General features: G+C 37.8%; 2 protein-coding genes across 2 annotated transcripts in view; one reads left to right on the top strand and one right to left on the bottom strand.

Moving 5' to 3' along the window:
* Positions 1 to 4,501: 4,501 nt before the first annotated feature.
* On the bottom strand, positions 4,502 to 8,181 carry LOC107595900 (zinc-binding protein A33-like). The gene is made up of 6 exons (XM_016286492.1): positions 7,547 to 8,181; positions 7,329 to 7,424; positions 6,998 to 7,228; positions 6,440 to 6,462; positions 5,293 to 5,411; positions 4,502 to 5,205 (listed from the first exon to the last, which is right to left on the bottom strand). The coding sequence occupies exons 1-6, from the start codon at positions 7,973 to 7,975 to the stop codon at positions 4,670 to 4,672; spliced, it is 1,434 nt and encodes a 477-aa protein (XP_016141978.1). The 5' UTR covers positions 7,976 to 8,181; the 3' UTR covers positions 4,502 to 4,669.
* Positions 8,182 to 9,494: 1,313 nt separating this feature from the next.
* Positions 9,495 to 24,030, top strand: part of LOC107595817 (multiple epidermal growth factor-like domains protein 8) — a 28,400-nt gene continuing 13,864 nt past the window's right edge. The window contains exons 1-19 of the mRNA XM_016286377.1: positions 9,495 to 9,910; positions 13,650 to 13,906; positions 14,556 to 14,719; positions 15,021 to 15,236; positions 15,334 to 15,514; positions 16,081 to 16,169; positions 16,268 to 16,481; positions 16,686 to 16,866; positions 17,436 to 17,581; positions 17,705 to 17,815; positions 19,669 to 19,820; positions 20,335 to 20,436; positions 20,568 to 20,715; positions 20,999 to 21,162; positions 21,687 to 21,872; positions 21,984 to 22,187; positions 22,954 to 23,196; positions 23,312 to 23,430; positions 23,553 to 23,684. Of these exons, the coding sequence (XP_016141863.1) occupies positions 13,735 to 13,906; positions 14,556 to 14,719; positions 15,021 to 15,236; positions 15,334 to 15,514; positions 16,081 to 16,169; positions 16,268 to 16,481; positions 16,686 to 16,866; positions 17,436 to 17,581; positions 17,705 to 17,815; positions 19,669 to 19,820; positions 20,335 to 20,436; positions 20,568 to 20,715; positions 20,999 to 21,162; positions 21,687 to 21,872; positions 21,984 to 22,187; positions 22,954 to 23,196; positions 23,312 to 23,430; positions 23,553 to 23,684 (2,924 nt within the window). The 5' untranslated portion in view covers positions 9,495 to 9,910; positions 13,650 to 13,734. The remainder of the gene's footprint in view (positions 9,911 to 13,649; positions 13,907 to 14,555; positions 14,720 to 15,020; positions 15,237 to 15,333; positions 15,515 to 16,080; positions 16,170 to 16,267; positions 16,482 to 16,685; positions 16,867 to 17,435; positions 17,582 to 17,704; positions 17,816 to 19,668; positions 19,821 to 20,334; positions 20,437 to 20,567; positions 20,716 to 20,998; positions 21,163 to 21,686; positions 21,873 to 21,983; positions 22,188 to 22,953; positions 23,197 to 23,311; positions 23,431 to 23,552; positions 23,685 to 24,030) is intronic.

Below are 24,030 nucleotides of genomic sequence, written 5' to 3'. Positions count from 1 at the left end.
GATAAGAATGGGTGCGGTAGCGAAAACCTTCATGCGACTCTTTCCTCACGTAACATCTTATGAGAAAATATGTGCACGGCAATACTGTTTATATGCCATATGATATGCAGGGCTTGAAGTGACCTTTTAAATAATCCTTGGTTTATATACAGTATATATGTATATGTTATATATACATATATATATAAACAATATAATATAATATGTATATGTTATATATACTGTACATATAATGTTGTGGCTTAAGAAAAAAATTTAAGTTTTATTACTGTATGTTAATAATTTAATTGAACGTCTTGTGAGAATTCAAATATACTGAGGAATTTGGAAGATCCTTTGTCATTCACATTGTTGTAAATGTAACAATCAGCAATCATAAAATGTGACCCTGGACCACAAAACCCACAAAAGTCATAAGGGTCCATTTTTACATAATTTGAAATCTAAATAAATAAGCTTTTCATTGATGTATGGTTTGTTAGGATAGGACAATATTTGGCTGAGATACAATTATTCGAAAATCTGGAATATGAGGGTGCAAAAAAATCTAAATATTGAGAAAATTGCTTTTAAAGTTGTCCAAATGAAGTCCTTAGTAATACATATTACTTATCAAAAATTAAGTTTTGATATTTACGGTAGGAAATGTACAAAATATCTTAATGGAACATGATCTTTACTTAACATCCTAATGATTTTAGGTATAAAAGAAAAATCGATAATTTTGACCCATGCAATGTATTGTTGGCTATTGCTACAAATATACCCGTGCTACTTATGACTGGTTTTGTGCTCCAGGGTCAAAAATGAGCATCACAAAAATTTATTTTAAAATTTGTAATTTTGTACTAAATTTTTCTTTCAAGTTTCAAATAAACTACTTATTATTTCCTTTGCCTTATCCCTATTAAACAAGTCTATTAAATGTGAGGTGTTCTTTGGTCTTCTCATAGCCCTCACCAGCCATCTGTGACAAGTGTGGAGGATCAACACAAATTCCCATGACGTTATTGAGAACTGTGCAGATGAAACCAGACCCAGTATCTTAAACAAAACTGAAAACATTTTCAACACTGTTTTGAACCCCTGTCACCTCCAATAGCATTGCTAACAACTGTTTTATTATTTAGTTGCTAACTTCAAAGTGAAAAGCGACAGTCTCCACGGACACACATATTCACTGATATGAGTGACACTAACATATGGGACTAAGCAAGCCTTTCCATCCGTTTATCCATTCTCTAAACCTGTATGTAAGGTCGTGAGGAGGTTGCCTTTCTATTTAACATTAAATATAAGTGCATTATATGTGACCCTGGATCACAAAACCAGTCTTAAGTAGCACAGGCATATTTCTAGCATACATTGTATGGGTCAGAATTATTGAATTATTGAAATCATTAAGATATTAAGTAAAGATCATGTTTAATGAAAATATTTAGTAAATTTCCTACTGTAAATATATCAAAACATAAATTTTGATTAGTAATATACATTGCTAAGAACTTCATTTGGACAACTTTAAAGGCGATTTTCTCGGTATTTAGATTTTTTTGCACCCTCAGATTCCAGATTTTCAAATAGTTGCCAAATGTTGTCCTATCCTAACAAATCATACATTAACAGAAAGCTTATTTATTCAGCTTTTAGATGATGTATAAATCTCAATTAAAAAAAAACTGACACTTATGACTAGTTTTGTGGTCCAGGGTCACATATTACTATATAAATGTGTCTTGGGCAAATTAATCCCAGAACAGTCCTCTGTCTGTTATCTCTCTCAGTGCAGAGGAACGCATGAGAACCTCAGATAGATAACACTGTAACTGTCATACTTTTACACATGTACAGCCTAAAAGTCATTTAAGACCAGTGGCGGTTGCATAAATTGTTAAAACTGGTCACAGCATTTTAAAGACGGTTACTTAAAAATATAGATTGGGTTCATTTGAATCAGAAAAGTAAAACTGATTATCCCTTGGCTAGCTGTCAGATTATTGCAAAATGAAGTAGGGTCCAATGATAAACTCTGTTAATTAAAGCCAACATGGAAAAGTACCTTTTAGTTTTCAATATCTCACATATGAGAGTCTGTTTCATGGTTGAAAAGGTTGAGTTTGCAGCAATACTGGAATACTTTAAACACTTCCAACAATTTATTCAAAACATGCGCTTTCACAGTAATTTGGACATCAGTGGCTAATTTTAATGAGACTGGTGAAATCAGAGATTTTTCCATTATTAACCAATGTAGTGTTCCTTTTTTGACTGCATGGAAGATAATAAACTAAAATGCTGCTGGAGACAAAATAAACATTCAGTCTGATAAGTGAGATCATTTATTGTTATTGTTGCATTACATTTTTGGTTATTTAAGTGTCACTCGCTGATATCAAAAGCTGTATTATATTATTGTAAATAACATGGCACAAATAAATGGCAAAACCCCCCGAAAACAGTCATCTTTAACGATTTCAAACAAAAAAAATTTAAAAATAAAGGTAAAATTAAGTTGTTCTTGTTTAATTCATTTGTTTACCACTATCATTCAACAGTAGTTGGATTAAGTGTAAGTTTTGAAGTTGACTGATATAAAAGACACTCTCTACTGAATGATCAATAGTGTTTTAGCAGCAGTGAAGATGCCATTCACATTGTGGAGGATGGAAAAAATACCTCCATCCTGACACAGTAAATCACACAAACATTTAAAAAAAACATAAATCATGACATATGTTTTAGTATAATATATCAGCAAATGCTGTTCACTACCTTTGAATTTCAATTTCTTTCTTTGCCATTTTCAGGAATTTTTCATGTTCAGTGTTAATTATTCACAATCAACAGCATTTGTGACATAACATTGATTACCACAAAAAATTATTTCAATTTGTCCCTCGTTTTCTTAAAAAAAAAAAAGAAAGAAGCAAAAATCAAGTATCACGGTTATGCTACTGCACTTGAAATGAAAGTGAACGGGTCCAGTTTTTGGAGCATTTAGAAGTAGAAAAGCGGAGCTCATCATGTTCTTAAAGGGGTCATATGATGCGATTTAAATTTTTCCTTTCTCTTTGAAGTGTTACAAGCTCTTGGTGCATAAAGAAGATCTGTAAAGTTGCAAAGACTAAAGTCTCAAATCCAAATCCAATCCAAGATATTCTTTATAAAAGTTAAGAGTCAACCACGCCTACCTAAAACGGCTCGTTCTAACACGCCCCCACATGTCTACGTCACGATGTGGGAAGATTTGCATAACACCGCCCAAATGTTCACGCAAAGAAAGAAGGCGTAACTTTTATTCTCGCTGTAGTATTGTTGCCGCCGCTATGCTGTGTAGACAGTTTCTCGTTGTGTTTTTTGGCCATCCAAAAGAGGACCATATCCGCTTCGTCATGCCTAGAGCTGATCTGTGCTGGTCGCTGAGGAAATACATCAACTCCGCGCTGTGGATCACCGGATCGGCTTTCACCGCGGACGAAGCGGAGTCCAGCCCGGGGTCGTCACATGTGGTTGCCACAAGCCCGCTCAAGCTCACCGGCCTCCTCTCACTCATCCGGCCGGCCGTTCCTCACTCTAGCCGCCGGCCTCTGCTCACTCTAGGCCGCCGCCGTGTGTGACGCTGTGTTTCGTTGTGAAAGCGAAACTACTTTGTTTGGCCTTCCAAAAGAGGACACGACTAGAAATCAGTGGTTAAGTTGTATTTACAACACTGTTCCAGAACAGTTCAACCCAAATATTCACAGACTGGAAGTACATTTTTTATATTTAAAGAATTTGCCACTGATGATTCAAACGCGAGTTTTGGGCAGTGTAGAGTAGAGCTTGTTGTTTGTCATTTCTCTGATCACAAATGCAGACATGGTTTTATGTTACGCTCCGGCCGGACAGGCATCACAGTATGGTAGGGGCGTAACATTTCCGTCACACGCTTGAGGTATTCGGCCAATCACAATGTACTGGATAGCTAGCCAATCAGAGCACACCTCGCTTTTCAGACCGATGAGCTTTGTAAGAAAAAATCGACCGTTTCAGAAAGACGGGGCATAGAGGAGAAACAATAATGTACAGTATGTGGAAAATAATGTGTTTTTTTAACCTTAAACTGCATAAACACATTTCATTACACCAAATACACAAAATAATGTTCTTTTTAGCAACATCATATGACCCCTTTAAAGCACTTACATTCTTCTTTTAAAACTATTATTTGATCTGTAACGCTGCTTATATCATGATTTTACAGTCCTTTAAGGGTTTTAGGGTTTATGGCATTATTGTGTTATGATGATGAAATTGTAAAACTGGATATTGCTTTACACAGAAAAGCTTAGTAAGTGATTTTTTTCCATACTAAAATCATGTTAATAATGCACACTATTCTTGTGGCTATACTATCAAAAGACTGAGTATTTTCATGTTTATGAATTGGCCACATTCACTGTCCATTTTAAGTTTCTAACTGTAATTCTTTTTTTTTTTCTTTTTTTTTTTAAAGAAAAAGAGGGACATGGCGAATTATGCCAAAAATGCTGTTGACGGAGATTAATTTGCACTGATTCCGAAATGTTCCTTGAATTCTGTTGAAAATAAGTAGCAACTTTAGTGAAGGTTTTAGACTCTTCAGTCTCACCAGGCTTAGATATAAAGCATATTTACTTATTATATTTACTTATTGTTTGTGTATGGTCACTTTAGCAGGCAAGATAGTGATGGGTGTGCTCTGGAGGCCTGGGCCAAAGATGGGGAACAGCTTTTCATTGAACTTATCATTGTATGTACATAGGTGCTTGTTGTTGCCTGTATCCCAGAAGGACACCTCTCCCTTCTCCATATTGACCTTTACCCTGATGGTTTCAGGCCTTCTCTCTAGACTCAGCTCAGTGCGTGGAGTGGTTAAGGCACTGTAGACTCCTTTACTCAGACCGATGGTCCACACTCCAGCTTTTGTTGTTACTGTGAACTTTCTCTTCCGAACCACTGACTGCTTGCATACTCCCAAGATCCATTTGGGGTGGTCAGCAACACGGACCTCCCAACGGTGGCGCCCTGAGGAGAAACCCTCTGAGCCAAGGACAAAAACACAGGGATCAAACCTCTCAGGGTTGTCTGGGAAAGTCTGTCTTTCCAGACTCTGTTGCACACTGGAAAAATCTGGAGATATGGAGAGCCAGGGCGAGACGGTGTTGGGATCAAGGATTACAGGCACTGCAGACAAAACAATGTTACAGTGACCCACAAAGATCTCGGGGTTAATCTTGCATATATTTTAGACAAGGTGAAAAGTGCACTCACAACATGTGACATGAGTCAGCATCTTCTCCCAGACTTTGTAACCCAAAGCACCTACATGCAAGGCCATGTTGATGAGAGCTCCTTGAACCTTCTGTGGTTCCTCACTAGTCCACTGGGTTCTGTGACAGACATCAAGAGGCCATCTTAGCAAAATCAGAGTCACAAAAAATTTGTGACAGATCTTGTCTGCCCAATATTGTGATGTACATCCAAAACAAGTCACGGAAAAAATGCAGGATGGGCACTTGGTTCTATGCATTGGTTGTTTGGATTTTGGAAAATTTCTGCATTGATCATTAGACAGAAGTCTTGTCATTTTCACCGTAAGGTCCAGTTATGATATTTTAATGAGGTAAAAAATAAAAATGAAAAATATGCACAGATAAACTGTTCACAATAAATGTACGGTCATATTTACTGTTGTTTGCCCAGGTTTTTTTGTGGGTAAAATCCAGTTTCAGTAGGAATCTACGCTATTGGAAATTTTGCATGAGGGCAAAAGATTTCCCAACTCAGATTTTACAGTGGTTTCAAGTTGGTCGTGCAAATTTGCCATGTGGACCAACAGAAAGTTGCTTGCTTTGAAAGTGACTTCTTTGTGAGCTTTACAAAAGTACATGGATACTACTTCTATGAAATGTGTTTCATGTTATTATTAAACTTGATTTCTTTAAAATGGGGCACTTCACTTGTGTGCTTTTCGTGGGTGAATGCCATGAATGTGCAGTAATGCACAACAGACCAACAGCCAGGGTCAGGCTTTCCATAAATTACATTTTGGGTTTTTTCCTCACCAAACCCTATTGTATATCCACGGAGCACTTGAAATATATGGCATGAATCACAAAGGATGATTCTGTGATCAAGTTTGTCTCTATTCACTATGGACAAGCATGAGCAGGACATTAATCATTGATTAATGACAATTTTCAATAATTTTCATTTTTGGATGAACTACCCCTTTAAGATGAATTAAGAAACTAGACAGTGAATTTTCAATTCACGTCGACTTTAAAAACATAATCGATGTGAAGAACAAAAAAATGCATCAGTGTGAGTAAATATGACTTATCTATAGTGGTATTAAGCAAGAAATTCATTGCAAAGCAGAACTAAGAAACACTTGATAAAATAAAAAGGCACATACCGTCTTTTTAGCTTCTGGAAATTCTGTGGAAGAAGAAAAGTTGACTTATAAGAGCTGAATGTGGGACACGTCTAATTTAGTTATCAGTTATGTTAAAGTGTGAGAAAACCCAGTCAGTATGAATATAAAGGGTCAATGACACGATTCCATGTCAAGTCCTCTTCTACACTTGCCATATTTAAACCTAGGTTGAAGATATTTCTCAGCATTGCCCATTAAAAATGCAATTCATACATACAATGACTGGAATACACATCTAATGTGATGTATTCATATGCTTTTCATTTGTGACTTAAAGTTCATTCTGATTTTTTTGGTAGGGGCGTGAGGCATAAACAATGACCTGACATGAATTTTGAAAGGAATTTGACGACAGAATGAGCTGACATTTTTCAGACAGTGAATTTAAACTTATCATGAAAAGACTTTCAAAGCCATATGAAACCAACGTGACCTGTTAAAATATCTGGATGCATCTGTGTATCCTGTTTACAGCTGGTAAAGAGAGTAAGTTTGAATTATTATCAGGGACACATACAATAGTGATAAAAAATGTACCTGAAGGAAAGTCAAATCCTCAGCTCCCATTTCCCTCTTTACTGCCTGAATCAATTCTGCAAGAGCCGTGATATCACGACTGATGGTTTCAATCTTCTCATTCACCATTTGCTTCTTCTCATTTTCTTCTCTATACAAAGCATTTATTCTAGATGTCTCCTCATCACGTAAGAGCTGATGGAGTCTTTCAAACTCCTCTTTGATTTGTTGCTCCGCATCCTTAGTCTGGCTCTGCAACAATATGGAGAAGTAGAATGAGAATTAGTTCTAAATTATTAAGATTTCACAGCATTTTATGCGTTTGGCCTTCAAAAAGTTGGAGACTGCTTACCTCAATAAAGGAGATGGTATCTTTATATCTTTTTTTCATTCTTTTGAAGGAGTCCTGCTTACTTTCCAGTATTTTGATTTTCATGTTAAGCTCCTCCTATAAAACACTGCACGTTAGAAATGTGTATTTCAATAAAAAAGGTCACTATTCATTTCAGTAGCTGTAACACGAAGTGAGTTGCTTTTTATTCCACAATAGGGAAAAAGCAATGAGCTCACCTTGCAGAAAGGCACTCCTTGCTCTATAGGCACCAGCTCGTGTCCTGGATGTAGAGTCACGCAGTCGACGCACACGGGTTCCTCGTCTTTAATGCAGAAGAGCTGGAAGGGCCGCTGGTGCAAACCACAGATAACCTCATCTACACCAGTACCCTGTCCTCTCCAGTTCCTCTCCTTTTTATAGGACACGCAGGTGTTTTTTAGTGCGCGGTTGGGGATCGGTGTCTCTCCGTCGCAGCATTTTCGGCACATCGGGCACTGCCGTTTTGACTGGTTCTTCCAGCTGCCCTCCAGGCATTCTTGACAGAAACTGTGGCTACACGAGAGCAACACGGGTTCCTTAAAAATGTCTTTGCACACAGGACACGTTAAGTCTGACTCTAGAAGAGATGGCCTGTCTGTGATATCCTCGTCACTGTATTCTGCCATGTTGTAGCTAACGTTACTTTCACTTTCACTAAACGCAATATTTTCTCAGCAGAGTTTAAAAGACGTTTAAATATCGCAGAGCGATTTAAAACATTAGCCCTTCTCCGTTTAAAAAGTTACGTTTGTTGTTTAAAAAGAAAGAAGGAAGCGATTTGTTAAGGAAGAGACGTTCTACCTGTTTTCGTCTTATTTCGGTCAACTTCCGCGTTATGTGATGAGGGCGCAGGGCTGCCAGGTTTTCACAAGAAAACCCGCCGAATCGCTACTCAAAACGAGCCCAATCGCGTTTCGAGGGGGTCCCCAGTTAAAAATCGCGTTCCGTGGGGTAAAATACATGTTTTTTTGGCGGGGTTCCCCTGCTAAAATTTGCATTGCAGGGGATAAATATCGTGTTATTGGAGTCGCTTCAACCCGCGGACATGAAAAACAACCCGCGGCAAAAGTGTTAAAGCAGCCCATTTCCGCGGGAAAACCGCGGACTTGGCAACACTGTGAGGGAGGGTGGGCGATAGAGGACTTCCGAGATCAGACGAGATCGGGCGCGCTCAGGTTGGTATGGCCGTAAGCAACGGCAGAAAATAAAATAAAAGTACAAACAGTTAAACAAGTTTGTCTACATTTTCATCCAGAACTGGTTTGTCTTATCTCCACAGTTGACCCTCAGGACCATAAAAGGGACTTTGTATTAATTAATTAATTTATTTATTTTTATGGTATGGAGGACGAAACCTGCAAAAATTTAAATAAAAATAAATAAATACATACATACACATGTTCCTGCATAAATATATAAACAATTAAATCTGGAAAACAACATTAAACAAATAAATACATTTGATTATATTTCGTTTTTTAATATTTCAGTGTTCTTTTTTTTGCAACGACAGTTTTAAAGTACAGTATTTATTTATTTTGCAAGCAACACGTTGTCTATGGAGTAATTTAACAGAATACGTATATTAAATAAATGTATAATGAAATGATTCAATTCGTAATGCAGTGCTGTAATAAATAAAAGTAAAATGAAATGTACGCACAAATAAATAATGTATGATCGAAATACATTTATTTATTTGTAATATATTTTATTTTTACATAATAAAATGTAGCAGTAAGAATAAATTAATTGGGCGTAATGATCAACATGTACACGGTCCAATTATGTAAAATGATGCCTCAAATACATGCCTTGAAAAAAAAAATGTAATAATTGTATTATATATTGTTACATATTTTTATTTTAGTTGTTTAGTTTAGTTATATTGTTTATTTTAGCCTGTTAAATCATTCCATAAATTGTCTCCATGGACCATGTCTATATCAAGCTTGTTACTATTGTATTGACACATTATTGTATGTATTGTATTGCTTTTCGTCTGTAGATCATTAATAGTCCTTAGAAAATAAAGTTTGAAACTCCTTGTTACATGGTTACATGAGAATGAAATGCAACACTATCAAAAGACCAGCAGAGAACCCGTTCAGCATGCTCACGGTTATTAGGCTTTGTGTTGTTGACAACCATCTGGAAGCACACACACCTCCCCAGTTAACAAACACTAACAGCAAGACGCGTCCTGGATATCAGCGAACAAACTCACGCACAATGCTGATCATGTTGTAACACTTATTGCTTGGATTTAGCCAGAAGTTGAAACCGAGAGGACGCGCACGTTGTTCTTAATAACATCTGGAGATGTTTTGTAAATAAAGCCATTCTGTGAGCGGAGCTCGAGGCCTTTGATTGCTGCAGCTCACACATCATCCTCATCCGCGGTGGTCTCGAGCTTTAAACCGCTGCTGGGCTCCGCAGCCGCCGCAGCACAACAAGAACTGCAGCGCTCAGCGCGTCTTTTCATTATTCTACCTGATACAGGATGTAAGCTACGAAAACCTCTATGCTTTAGAAACATGGAGACCAAGACTCGGGAATTGGTGAGTAAATGAGTGGAAACGGTTTGCTTTTTAGATAGACATGGATGGTCGGTTAGCCTGTTCAGCTAAAGCGAAGGCTCGGTTGTCAGTTTTAAATGTCCCTTTGATTGATACGAATCAGTAAATACTGAACTGACAATGGACAGGTGTTCCCTGCTATATTAATTATTGTAATAATGTAGTTTAACAAGGGACCACAGTCGGTTAAATATGATGACAGAACAGCTAACACTAAAGTAGTATAAACCGTTAGCTCAGCATTGCTGTTACACTGATGCTTGTATCAGATAAACCTCTGGACATACTAGTTAAAAAAGACAAGTATCCCTTTTAGCTCTTATGTTGTGTAACTTTGTGTGTGTGTGTGTGTGTGTTTTTGTCAAATAGTTCAAGAATTTGGAGTTAAAAGTGTTGTTTTCATAACAAGATTTGTGCTACTTTGCAGCTTTGGGTGTATTGCAGTTTTTCAAAGACGACTATTTTTCACAAGGGTTTTTGCAGCCATGCCTTTTGCATAAGATGTTGTGTTTTTGACAATATAAGATTAGATAAGAAAGTTTTGTCATTTTAAAGGACAACGAGATTACAGTTTGTACTCTGTGTCAGTGACGACAAAATTTAAAACAACAATATCAATGATAGATAATACAATTATGTATGAAACAGTCTTATTGTGTTTAACCTTATAAAGCCTTAAATATTCATCTACACATCATCTTTTTTTTTCTTTAAAAATTGAAGTTGATTTAACCTTTTATTTATCGATAAAACAAATAAGTTTACATAAGTGTTTCATATTTTGTATCTTTTGATACATCAGACTTTTATGGCTCATATAGCGTGATATAGTGAGAATATGGAGCTCATACTTTTTGAGGAGGAAAAACACATCAGTTTTATTCAGAGGCTCAAACTGCAAAAAAATGTGCAATTTGGTGCAGATGTTGTTATTTATATGGCCAAAAAATTTAATAAAATTCTGAGACCTTATGTAAATCAGTGAGATTTTTTGTAAAAAATATTACATTTACATTTAGTCATTTAGCAGACACTTTAATCAAAGTGACTTACAAATGAGGACAATGGAAGCAAACAAAAGAGCAATACGCAAGTGCTATGACAAGTCTCAAGTTAGCCTAACGCAGTACATGTAGCAAGGTTATATTATAGCAGGCTGCTTGCTTAAAATGCATATAAATATTATTTGTCACTCTGTTTTACTCTGTAAAGGCTTCATTTAGTTTTATGATCAAAGCTCTGTTGTTGTAATTGTGAGGGTCAAAAAATAAAATGTGATAAAATGATGATTGAGAAATGTATACATAAACATTATGAAGGAAAAGTGTGTGGAAGGTGGTGCACAAGTTTTACAGCAAAGTTTTGATCATGCTGATAATTTAGAGGTTATAGAAATTAATGTATCAAGTATGATACAGTAGACCTTATAGTATGAGGTACCATTTGTGCCAAAAAAGGAGTTGACTGCTTTGTAATATACATTTTAGGCTTGCCGCGATAGACGGTGTTCTCGGTTATACTGGTGTTAAGCCGCAACACCGGTTCCGTAATTTGCACTGCCCCCCACCATCGTTTTGATTTATTTATAGTAACAAAAATCATTTAGCCTAGTTCAGTTATGTTGTTCACACTGCACGATTTTAGCCCTGATTTTTCACTTGCCAACAGGGTTTGCAAAATCGCAGACAAATGCCCGAAATCGGAGGCAAATCGGTGCTTGTTCACGCGAGTGACAATCACGCAGTGTGAATTATCAAAGACACGATCTGATGGAATCGCCGACATGTCGCTGACGCCCGCAAAATATTTGGCATGCTAAATATCTGGAGCTGTCGGTGATTCACAATCACGCTGTGTGTAATGATTTCTGACTGAAAACTACATCGGCGATGACCTACAGCCAATGAGAGACCAAGATACAGTGCAGAGGGAAGTTCGGGGAGGAGTTATAGACCAGAATATAAGTATTTTAATGGATTTCATGGGATTTTCAACGGGTTCTCGTGTTATTTCCTTATCACTTTTCACGTGTGTTTTGTTGTGAAATGTAGTTTGCAGACCAGACAGAGCTGTCGGCGATTCTTCCTATTTTGAAGTCATGCAGTGTGAAACCCCCTGTCGCCAATCCATCGTGCAATGTGAACACAGCAGCAACTGAATGCTACCCCAGATAGTCACGCAGTGTGAAAACAACGGCGATCCGACGAGTTTGAAAATCGTGCAGTGTGAACTCGGCATTAGAGGACAGATACTTTTAAAAACTAAACGTTCAATGCAGCGTGCCGAACCGTGCGCGAACGACAGTGCACCACAGAGCAGGAGTCAGATTTTATTTATCACGTGAGGAGAATGAGTCGAGCTGACTGACAAGAGTGAGGAGAGAAAGACAAGACGATGGCAGAAGATTGTTTAGAAAGGAAATGCAAAGGCGCCTGTTTGGCAATATTTTAGATTTTGAAAAGCCTGTTGACTGGAAGTTTATTTAAACATTAGTTTCTTATTTATTTGGTTCCACAGTGTTTGCTGATTACTTTATTTAAACTTTGTGTATTTTATTTATTTTATTTTACATCAAGGCGTATATGCTGTGCCTCCAAGCTTTCTTATTCGTTTTGCAAATAAACGTTCTGTTTCTTATTTGTTTGGTTCCACAGTGTTTGCTGATTTTCAGTTTTATATACCTATTTAAACTTTGTGTAGCCTAAGTAATTTGTTATTTTATTAAGCATATATGGTGTATTTTTATTCGTTTTGTTAATAAAAGTTCTGAGTTTGACGTTGTTGTTGGTTGAATTGAATCAATGCAGAATTGCCGCTAATTTGAAAGTGAAAGTAAAATGCGCACAGCGCTTTTTCAAGCTATTTGAAAACCAAGAAATCCGAGGAAAAGAGGGAAAACTCAAATGAACAGTTGTTTGACGCCGAATTGTCAATTGAAAGTAAAAGTAAAAGTAATTTGAAAGTAAAAGTAAAATGCGCACAGCACTTTTACAAGCCTTATGGAAGCAAAGAAAAGAGGGAAACTCAAACAAACTAACCCCCACCCCCACCCCAACAGATACCGGTATTACCGGTGTTGTCACACGTCGATTAACCAGTGGGAAAATTTCCGCACCATCACAACCCTAATACATTTGTACGGGTCTACAGCCATGTACAGTGCAGTTACTGCTTGTGCAGTATAATGCTGATGTGTATTTTCTGTATGTCATTAAAAACTGCTTTGTACAAAGCAGCAGATGTGTGTGTTTACTGTTATTGCTGTTATTACTCTCAGTGAACTTTCTGCAACACATTATCCAGGTAAACAATTCGTTTTTATTAATAAGTTCTCACAATTTTTCTAAAATTCTCAAAATTATGACAAAGTACTAAGATGAAACCTATAGATGACTATAGATTCATTCACATTTATAGATAAATTATAAAGCTAAATGTTATAGATAAATCTAAATGTTTTAGAAAACTCATTGAAAACATCTAAACATTCTGTTAGTTTACCTGGATATCTGTAAAATGAGAGTATTAACTTATAAAACAACTGAGCTGAATGCATGTCAGGAAAGATGACACCACAGATAAAACAAAGGCAATAACATAAATAGTCAATGTTTTTTTTTTGGCACTTTTTTGCCGTATTATAGGGTTAATGTATATGCTTTGCTTGAGATGTGTTATTTGTAGATAATTCCACAATTGTTTTTTTTCTCTCTCTCTACAGGTCTCCATACTGTGAACAAGTTCAACCACCCTCCAGTAGTTTCTCCATCTTTTTCTTACTTTGCCCTTTGTGGGTGTAGGAGAGGATGACTTCTCACATCCCGACTGTCCTGCTGCCCATCTTGGTGGTTCTGATACCTGCTACTTGGGCAGGAGACTGTAAGGGCCAAAGACAGGTTTTGCGGGGTGTCCCAGGATATGTCACAGATGGACCAGGAAACTACTCTGTGAATGGGAACTGCGAGTGGCTTATCAAGGGTTGGTGTCAAAAACGGGCTGATGAATGAAAGAAGCTTTATTAGCATATAGTTATAGGATTTAAACAAATGACTGTATTGCTTGTAGTTCAAAGTTGGCATGAAATGAGAATGTGTATTTTGTAAATACATGCTTTTTATCTTATTTTTACATTCAATTGAATTTTGAATTAAAATGTCATAACTGGATCTTATGGTGAAATATTCCAATCATTTAGTTTACTTAAATCCCATCCCTTTCTTACAGTGACCTCAAGTTTGCATTAAAGGGTTACTCCACCCCAAAATGAAAGAGAGGACATGGGGGTAAGTGATTAATGACAAAATTTTCATTTTGGGGTGGAGTATCCCTTTAAGATCTGCCTCCATCAAAACAACCACTGATGGATTATTTGACAATCCATTTCACCTGGATGTATTTCACAACACAGAAGAAAAGATCTGTTGCTACTTCCGTTTCACTTCAACTTTATTAGTAGTGGTGGCTTGATTAGTAATTATCACAACTACCAATTTCAGTAACTGAGTGACCATGACCCTTCTCTCAATTTGTATATTTATTACAACTGTCTACCTCTTGAAGGTGATATTAAGACAAGCGCAGTATGTTTTTTTCTGGTTGTAATGGGAACTCTTTTGTCCTCCTTCAGCTCCCAGCAGAAACCATCGCATTGTGCTTAACTTCACGTTTATGGAGACAGAGTGTACCTATGACTATCTGTTTGTCTATGATGGTGATTCCTACCAGAGCTCCCTACTGGCAAGTTTAAGTGGCACCACCCTACCACAACCAATTGAGGCCAAGTCTGGTAAGGTAAGACCAAAAGTATCAGTTTATACCATTTGCTCTACTGAGCCTGAGAGCCTTACTTTTCAGAGAATCAAAATGGACTCCCTTTTTTTAATGCTCTTGATTCAACAAGATTGTGAAGAAAGTAAGCTCCATTTTAGGTTTTTCCATTTCTCTCAGCATGTGTCTATTTTATAACACTGTGAGTCATGAGTCACTATGAAACTATGCCAGCGCTCAATTGATAGACGTCTTGTTCCACAGTCTGTCTCTATTTTCCCATAGTCATTATAATTTGTTCATCTTCTGTTGTGTTCTTTACAAGATGCTGCTGCATCTCTTCAGCGACGCCAACTACAACTTGCTGGGTTTCAATGCCACCTACACGTTTTCAGTTTGCCCTGGGGACTGCGGTGGTCATGGGCGCTGTGACGTAGCTACTGCCCGCTGTCAGTGTCATCAGGGGTGGGGAGGAATGGACTGCAGTACCCCTCTCTGCTCCCTGGTCTGCACTCAACATGACCACAGTCGCTGTGATAAGGTAGGCAAAAAGTAGGCTCTGCATTATGCATAAAGTGAGTACAGAGTGTAGTTTTGTTGTTTTAATGTCGCGTATTGTTTCCCACTCTCTCTAACAGAGGGGTGAGCATTGTATCTGCAGCCCCGGCTTTGTGGGACAGAACTGTCAGCTGGGTCTCCGTGACAACAGTGGGGCAGGGCAGTGGTGGGAGGTGAGCCCAGGTGACATTAAAGCAGCTCCTCGCACCGCCTCTGCTGGGGTTTACCTGGCTTCCACTGGAGCCATGTACATGTTCGGAGGTAAGATGGAGGTTTTTCAGCTTGCCTTTCCCATCACTGACTGATTGTTAATCATTTATCATGATCTGGAATGTGGGCAGCTATTTTACATGTTTTCATGTATGAAAACCCATTTATACTTGTGTGATAAAAATATTACTCTTAATATGTTTTAAGGATAACACAATTAAATAGTTGTTTACAAAATTAAATAATTGTATTTTATATTATCAGGCAATCAATTTTATACAGCATTTTTATGTATAAACAATATATAGTTTTTCCACCTTACAAAAGCAAAAACAAAATGGAATAGCAGTAGCAACTTTGTAAATTTAAAAAAAAAAACATTATTGATTTAATATCTAATTTGTGGGTTTTAACTTTGACAGCCTTAAAAATAAATTTTGTACAAATACAAAATTTTCCTCAAAATTTTAGACTTTAGTAAGATTTTACCAGAAAAGATTTTAGATTTGTTATCATATGTAAATTTACAAAATCTACTACTCTTCTTAATTTTAAAAGTTCAGCTTTAAAGTATGCTTGTGGAGGGATTTATTTGAGCCCTTGGTCTTTATTTACAGGGTTTGATCTGAACAGAGCACTGGAGGACCTTGTTGTTTATAATTTTTCGACCAATAATTGGGAACAGAGATCATATTTATATAGTCCAGTAAGTTTCTTCTCTTTTTTTTTTGTCTTACGGATTTCTAATGGTCTGTTTTCATTTGAATGATTTTAATGATCTAATTAATAATATCTTTGTATCAGGCTCCTCGACATTCCCACATAGCTGTAGAATGGCAAGGCAACATGGTCATCTATGGCGGTGAGCTTGCCAACCACTCATTGGCTAGTGATGTCTGGGTGTACCGTGCACAGCAAGATGAATGGCAGCAGCTAGGCCAATCAAACGCTTCAGGGGCACCAAGGCTGGCAAATCACGCAGCAGCATTAGTAGACAACTATCTATATGTTTTTGGGGGTGAGTAAATTGTATTCTTATTCTTTAGTGGAGAATATAAAAAGATTAACATGGAAAAACACATGCATCATCATCTCGTCTTTCCTTTCTTGCCCTCTGTCCCCTAAAATGTCTAACTTTTATGGTTGTGTTGTTCCCTTGCTTGTTCTCGTTTTATATCTTTTTACTTTTCTTTAAAAATAATTGATCAACCTGTCTTTTCAGGAAGGACAGAGGAGGACATGTTCTCCTCATCACTGTACCGGTTCCGGTTGAGGGATGGAGTGTGGGAAGCAGTTCAGCCTACAGGCGGAAAACCACCTGCTACTGCAGGACACAGTATGGTCTACCATGCCCCTTCCAAAACACTGCTGGTATATGGGGGTCACAGACCTACCACAGCTAGGTATTGTACACTTGTGTGTGTAGTATAAGATGAATATATATTAAATTGCCGCTGAGTGTTTGTTTATATCACTGTAAAATATAAATTGTTATATCCCAGCTCTTTATATAAAGTTTGATACAATGTGTATGTCCACATACTTTTATCTGCAGTGCATACATACAGTATACTCATGTAGAGCTCTATGTATGCACTATATAGCATATTTCAACTGCTCAATTTCTTATATCATCGCAAAATGTATTACCGCCCAACTCTAATCTGCTAAATACGACTGTAAGACAGGAAGATATTATTAATGTTAAAATCATGATTTTCTGTAAAGCACTATACAGATAAATTTGACTTGACTTGACTGACAGCTGGAAATGCTGTTTAAAATCATACTGAAAGGTCCTAAAACAGATGCAGAAGTTAAGTTGGAAGTGTGTTCCTGTAGTGTAGTTCATAAGGAAAAATCACGTGAATAAATTTAAGATAGTAATCTGCTTCTTGGAATCTGACAGTGTTCATTGGTCTGGCTTTTCTTTCTTTCAATTTGGAATGTTACCATCTACTCCTGTCTCAAGGTTCAGTGTACGTGTGAACTCAACTGATGCTTTCCATGTTGAGAAACGGTTTTGGACTTCCTTCCGTTCACGTTTCCCTGCCAGTGGCCCGAGGGAGAGAGCATTCCACTCTGCCACCATCATCGGCAACTACATGGTGGTGTACGGTAAGTAGCAATCACTTTGACATGTTAGTAGAGCTACAACCAACCTGCGGTTTGTCTGCGGTTTGAGTGAATGGAATGTGAAGACTTTTATAGCGATATTAATTCATCTGTTTTTCCTCTTAGGAGGGAATGTTCATATCCACTACATGGAAGAGAAGTGCTACGATGAGGAGATCTTTTTCTATCATCTTGGTTGCCATCAGTGGGTGTCTGGTGGAGAGAGCCTCAGTCAGCGTAAGTGTATATTTAATGGTCAGAGACGGAGTGAATCTGTTTGATATGTTTAGAGAGGAGATGAAGTATGATGATGTATGCGATTGATGACCCATGCTTCCCTGAGGATTTGTTGCACGAATAACTGGAGAGTCTGTAAGAACTCATGTTCAAGATGCTTCAGCCTGACTGGGGGCTTGTTATGACCTACTCTTGAGAGGTCATTTGTTGTGTAAATTCCCTTGTGTCTGATGCAGATTTACTTGCCTGCAGCTTTTAAACAAATGGATTGATGAGAAGTAAAACTGTCCTCAGATAAAAAAAATTGTTTTTTTAAATGTTGTAACTTAACCACAGAAAGATGACATAGGTTTGATATCCCTCATAGTGCCTGTCAGGATTTTTGGCATTGTTATTTTTGGTTTGCAAGACATTTTACTCAAAGTTGGTATTAGTTTATAATGATGCTTCAGTTTAGCCTTCTAGAATATTGTGCATTTCACTGGGAGCTACTTCTAACTCTTTAACTGTACAGCATTTTATTGTTTCCATGCTTTAGTTATTTTCAGTCCGTTATTTACATCATTACCTCAGGATCTACATAATGTTTAAAGTTAAGCTCAATCAGCAGTTGATTACAACAAAAAATTATGTTTCAACCTGCCTTTCTTAAAGGGGTCATATGATGTTGCTAAAAAGAACATTATTTGGTGTAATGAAATGTGTTTATGCGGTTTAAGGTAAAAAAAACCCCATTATTTTCCACATACTGTACATTATTGTTTCTCCTCTATGCTCCGCCTTTCTGAAACACGTCGATTTTTACAAAGCTCATCGGTCTGAAAAGCGAGGTGTGCTCTGATTGGCCAGCTATCCAGTGTGTTGTGATTGGCCGAATACCTCAAGCGTGTGACAGAAATGTTACGTCCCTTATCATACTGTGATGTAGCTCTGTTCTGGAACAGTGTTGTAAATACAACTTAACCACTGATTTCTAGTTGTGTCCTCTTTTGGAAGGCCAAACAAAGTAGTTTCGCTTTCACAATGAAACACAGCGTCACACACGGCGGGCTTGAGTGAGCGGAGGCTGGCGGGCTTGAGTGAGGAACAGCCGGTGGGCTTGAGAACGGCATGGCCGACGGATTCGACAAAGGAGCAGCCGGCGGGCTTGCAGCAACCACATGTGACGACCCCGGGCTGGACTCCGCTTCGTCCATGGTGAAAGCCGGTCCGGCGATCCACAGCGCGAAGTTGATGTAGCCTATTTCCTCAGCAACCAGCACGGATCAGCTCTAGGCATGACGAAGCGGATATCGTCCTCTTTTGGAAGGCCAAACAAAGTAGTTTCGCTTTCACAATGAAACACACAGCGTCTCCACAACATGGCGGCGGCGGCAACAACAATACTACAGCGAGAATAAAAGTTACGCTTTCTTTGCGTGAACATTTGGGTGGCGTTATGCAAATCTTCCCAAACAGTGATGTAGACATGTGGGGGCGTGTTTTAGGAGGGTGTGGACAAGTCTTAACTTTTATAAAGAATATCTCTTTGGATTTGAGACTTTAGTCTTTGCAACTTTAGGGATCTTATCTATGCACAAACAGCTTGTAACACTCCAAAGAGAAAGGAAAGTTTGAAATTGCATCATATGACCCCTTTAAAAAATAAAATAAAATCAGGGTTGAATTGAGGTAATTACATGAAGCCAGTCCATAAACGTTAAAATATACTGTGCTTCAAAAGTATAGCCACAAGACTTACATATTCTATGTTAATGTGTAAAGTTACAGTAGCCCTCTATGGCACTCTATGAGTTTTTTCAATTATTTGTGCATGTTATTTGTTCTCTGAAATTTCCTCTGTGCTCTTAAAGGAGGTGTGTCGGTGAGGGGCCGATATTCCCATGTTGCAGCTGTCATGGAGGGCCGTGTGCTGCTAGTTGCTGGTGGTTACAGTGGGGTTGCCCGTGGTGACCTTGTGGCATATAAAGTACCGCTGTTTGTTAGCAGTGACCCAGGAGACAGGGTAATAAAATAAAATCTAAAATATACTTTTTCTATTTCTTTTTCCGGTTTTTTTTTTTCTCTCTAAGTATTTGTGTACATATACATGTACTTTTGAAAGTATGTTTATGCTCACCAATGCTGTATTTATTTGATCACAAATACAAACGTTGATATTGTGAAAGATTATTACAATTTAAAAAACTTTTCTTTTAATATACTTTAAATTGTGATTTATTCCTGTGATGGCAAAGCAGCCATTACAGTCTTCAGTGTCACATGATCCTTCAGAAAGCATTATAATATGCTGATCTGGTGCGCAAACATTTCTTATATATTAATATTCTAATATTTTTGTGTAAAAAGTTTTTTCAGGATTCTATGATAAAAGAATGGCATTTATTTGAAACAAATATTTTGTAACATTGTAAATGTCTTGAATATCACACTTTGATGAATTCAGAAAAATCATACTGATCTCAAACCTTTGATCGGTAGTGTATATATAAATGTGTGCGTGTGTTTTTGTCTAACAGGACACAGTATGTGCTGAAGCTCCAGATGAAAGCTTATGCCTCAAGAATCCAGAGTGCAGTTGGTGTGAGGGTCGCTGCCGGGAGTACCAGCCCAACAACCCGGTAATACTTCCCCAGGCTCCTTCACTTGCATTTTGCTGGCTTTTGATCACTCGTGCCTCTCTGATGCTAACAGTCATTTTCACTTGTGTCTCTGACTTCATCATCTGATTTATGTGTGTGTTTATATACAGTGTGGCAGCACCGGATGTCTGGGCCTGGCTCGTTTTTTGTCAGACTGCCAGTCGTGTCTGGTGTTCAGTGGGGTGCCAAACTCTCTGCCACAAGTTTCTGGGGAATTCGGCTGGTGTGTGCAGAATGAGTCCTGCTTGCCCATTTCAGGTAAGCAGAGAGCAGACCATAACATGACTGTTAAAACAACCACACACTGCTCAGTAAATCTTTATTTCTAGACACTTTTACGGTCAGTGAAATAATGTGTTACTGAGTACTGTTTGTAGATGACTTTTAGCAGTCATGCTGTGTTAATATCACTGCTTATGTGCTCTTCACTGGTTTTCAAACTAATTTACACAATATACTTGAATGTCAAGTGACCTGAGTGTGTGGCATATAATCCTTTGGCATATCATGAGTAAATATTGTACACTTTGACCCCTGGCAGAGCAAAGTGCATGCCGCGTGGACCAGATCTCTGGGGCGTACGGCTGGTGGGGGGAGCGCACGCGTTTCCTCACCTCCCTCCCCTTCTGTCGCACCGAGAACTATGTCCCGGGACTGCACCTGCTTACCTTCCAGCATCCACGTAATCAGTCGCAGCCTGACAAGGTACGACGAGTTCAATCCTCATGACCTTCTACTCTGCAGACACTTCCTCTCTTCTATACATCTGCTCTAGCCATATAATTTCACTCCTTAAATAACACTTGTCTCTGTTTGTTTACACCCTCTTCTTGTGATTTCACTTATAATAATCAGTGTTTTTTTGTATCATTTTATTTATATTGGTTTGAAGTTTTTTTTTTTTCAGTTTTATTAGTTTTTGCTTTTTTTTAAATAATGTGTATATAGTTTTTATTAATGTATTTCAGTTTTAGTTATTTTAGTAGATCAAGTTAGCTAGCTGAAATAAAGTTTGTTTTTTGTTTTTTTCAAGTTACAAGAGTTTATTTGATGGTTTTAGTCAACTGTAATAACCCTGGTAATAATAAGTTTTCAATTTGTATTTTCTACATCCAGATTTTGTTTTACTTTTGTAAAATATTTGTTACTGTAAACTCTTCCTCTGAGCACCCCACCCCACCCTGCCTCTGCTCTCCTTCTATCTTACACTCATGCACACTTCTTCATAGGTATCTATCCTGCGCAGTACCTCCATCATCCTCAATCCATCTACAGAGATGGATGTTACCCTGCAGTTTCGGGGTTTCATTCATCCCTTATGGGGTGCCCCTCAGGAAACTGTTGCCATGTGGGCTAGAATACAAAAACTCCACTTTACTGCTCAGATGGCTGCTGGACCCAACTCTCTTCAACTGGTATGGGAAATCACAAAATCAGGTTTCCTCTTTTAGACAAGAAAGGCATGGCATAAAGTCTCTTGAGGCATGTAACTTGCTAAGTCTCTTCTAAACCTTTCTTCCGTGCAGACGGATGTGCTGGGAAGGTGGTCTGCTCAGGAGGAGAAGGAGATCCGTAGGCTATCCCGGCCAGATGGTTCCCGTCTGTTCCAGAATCTTACACGAGGAAACTGGTACCTGATCCAGGCGGAGGGCTACCTGAATAACTCTGCATCAGGACAGACTAGTGAGATGGCTCTTACCTGGAACCGCACAGCTTTACCTGGAGGCAGCGTAAGTGTTTATTACCTAACAGAGCAACTTAAAAGTAGACTCCCATTCATATTGTGCATTTCTTAATTTGACATAATTTTACTTCTGTATTTTTATGCAATTTTAGGGTTGCAACTAGTGCAATACTAGTGGAATTTCATAATTAGGTGATTTCAAAAAACATTTGCAACCACTTGAAAGCATCAGAACTGTAGTAATCTGTGCTTTATTAAATCACATTTAAGTTGTTTGTTTTTATTAAAAAATATTTTATGTTGCATGTAGGATTTAAAATTTAAATTCTGATAAATTTATAACCCAAAAAAAAAAAAATAAAATAAAATAAAATTATTTAATATATTCAAATATATTAAACAAACTACATTATATAACGAATTATACAAGAGTAACAAGTCAGAAAGAGCTTTATTGAAAAGTATGTTTGCACATATAGGGAATTTGTTTTAGTGTCAACAGCACACAGATAATAAAAAATTTTACACATAAAATACACATGTATATATAAATAGACAAAAAAATAATAGAAAAATAAAATAAATTGTATGTACAGGTGTGCTATAGAAACAGTAATTTTGTGCTACGTGCAAAAGATAAAAATTATACAATAAACAAAATGATTGCAACCTAACTAATTATTTTTATTATTGATGTTATCTTTAGTTCCAGTCCTATAAACTTTCTACGTGCACTATAATATTGAGGTATTATCATATAATGCTGTTCATTGCTCTTTTACATTCTTTTCTTAATTTTCAACATTTTCTAGGAGATTTCTTTCCTGTTCCTCGAACCCTTCCGCTCCAATTCGTGTTCAGAGTACCGCTCATGTTCGGCCTGTCTGTCTGACCAGTCATGCGGCTGGTGTCCCACCATGAACCTGTGTTTTCTGCGCTCTGACGTTGATCAGCAGCCCTGCATAGACTCACAAGGAGAAGAGCGCCACCTACTGCTCAACCCTCAGCATTGCACACTGTGTGAGGAATATAGAGACTGTGCCGCTTGCACTCAGGTACTGCATCCACATCAACATGTCTGAAAGACTGCCATGAGTGTTTTGATCCAGAGCAGCATGCAGTCTGTTTACCAGCTTTCATGGAGTTTCTCTCATGTCTGAATGTTTGTAGGACCCCTACTGTGAGTGGCAGATCAACTCCAGCAAGAAGGGAGATTATCTGTGCAGTCGCCGTGGGAGATTGGAGGGGTCTATCCGGGAACCAGGATGGTGTCCTAAAGTTTGCAACCAGTGAGTTTGAAGTGATAAACTTATCTATGAATTATTTGGTTTATGTAATATTTGATGAAGCTGAAGGACCTCAAAAAGAAAACTTTAGTTTTTATATACCATCATTTTTTTCTCTCTAACAGGAGGTTGACGTGTGGAGAATGTTTGTCTAACTCCAGTCAGTGTGCATGGTGTGAATCTGCTCAGTCCTGTTTCTACTTTGCTGCATACCTCACAAAGTTTCCCTATGGAGAGTGCAGGGACTGGTATGACAGGTAGGTTAGTGCAGCTTCTGCTGGGATTTTAGGTCATTTGTCTGAAAAAAGCTAATGAAATCCCCTGTGTAATTCACATACACTAGACACTTATAGTGCTTAAAGGTATAGTTCACCCCAAAATGAAAATTCTGTCATTAATCGCTCACCCTTCATGTCGTTCTAAACTCGTAAGACCTTTTTAAGACCAAATTAAGATATGTTTACTCTCTGACCCTGCATAGACGGCAACAAAGCTGAAATGTTCACAGACCCAGAAAGGTAGTAAGGACATCGGTAAAACAGTCCATGTGACATCAGTGGTTCAACTGTAATTTTACGAAGCTATGAATACTTTTTTTTTGTG

Source organism: Sinocyclocheilus grahami, unplaced genomic scaffold, assembly GCF_001515645.1.
Source record: "Sinocyclocheilus grahami isolate Dianchi unplaced genomic scaffold, SAMN03320097.WGS_v1.1 scaffold11.1, whole genome shotgun sequence".
In the NCBI taxonomy this organism is placed as follows: domain Eukaryota; kingdom Metazoa; phylum Chordata; class Actinopteri; order Cypriniformes; family Cyprinidae; genus Sinocyclocheilus; species Sinocyclocheilus grahami.
Note: the sequence above shows the minus strand (reverse complement) of the source record. Positions and strands in the feature narration are given on the sequence as shown.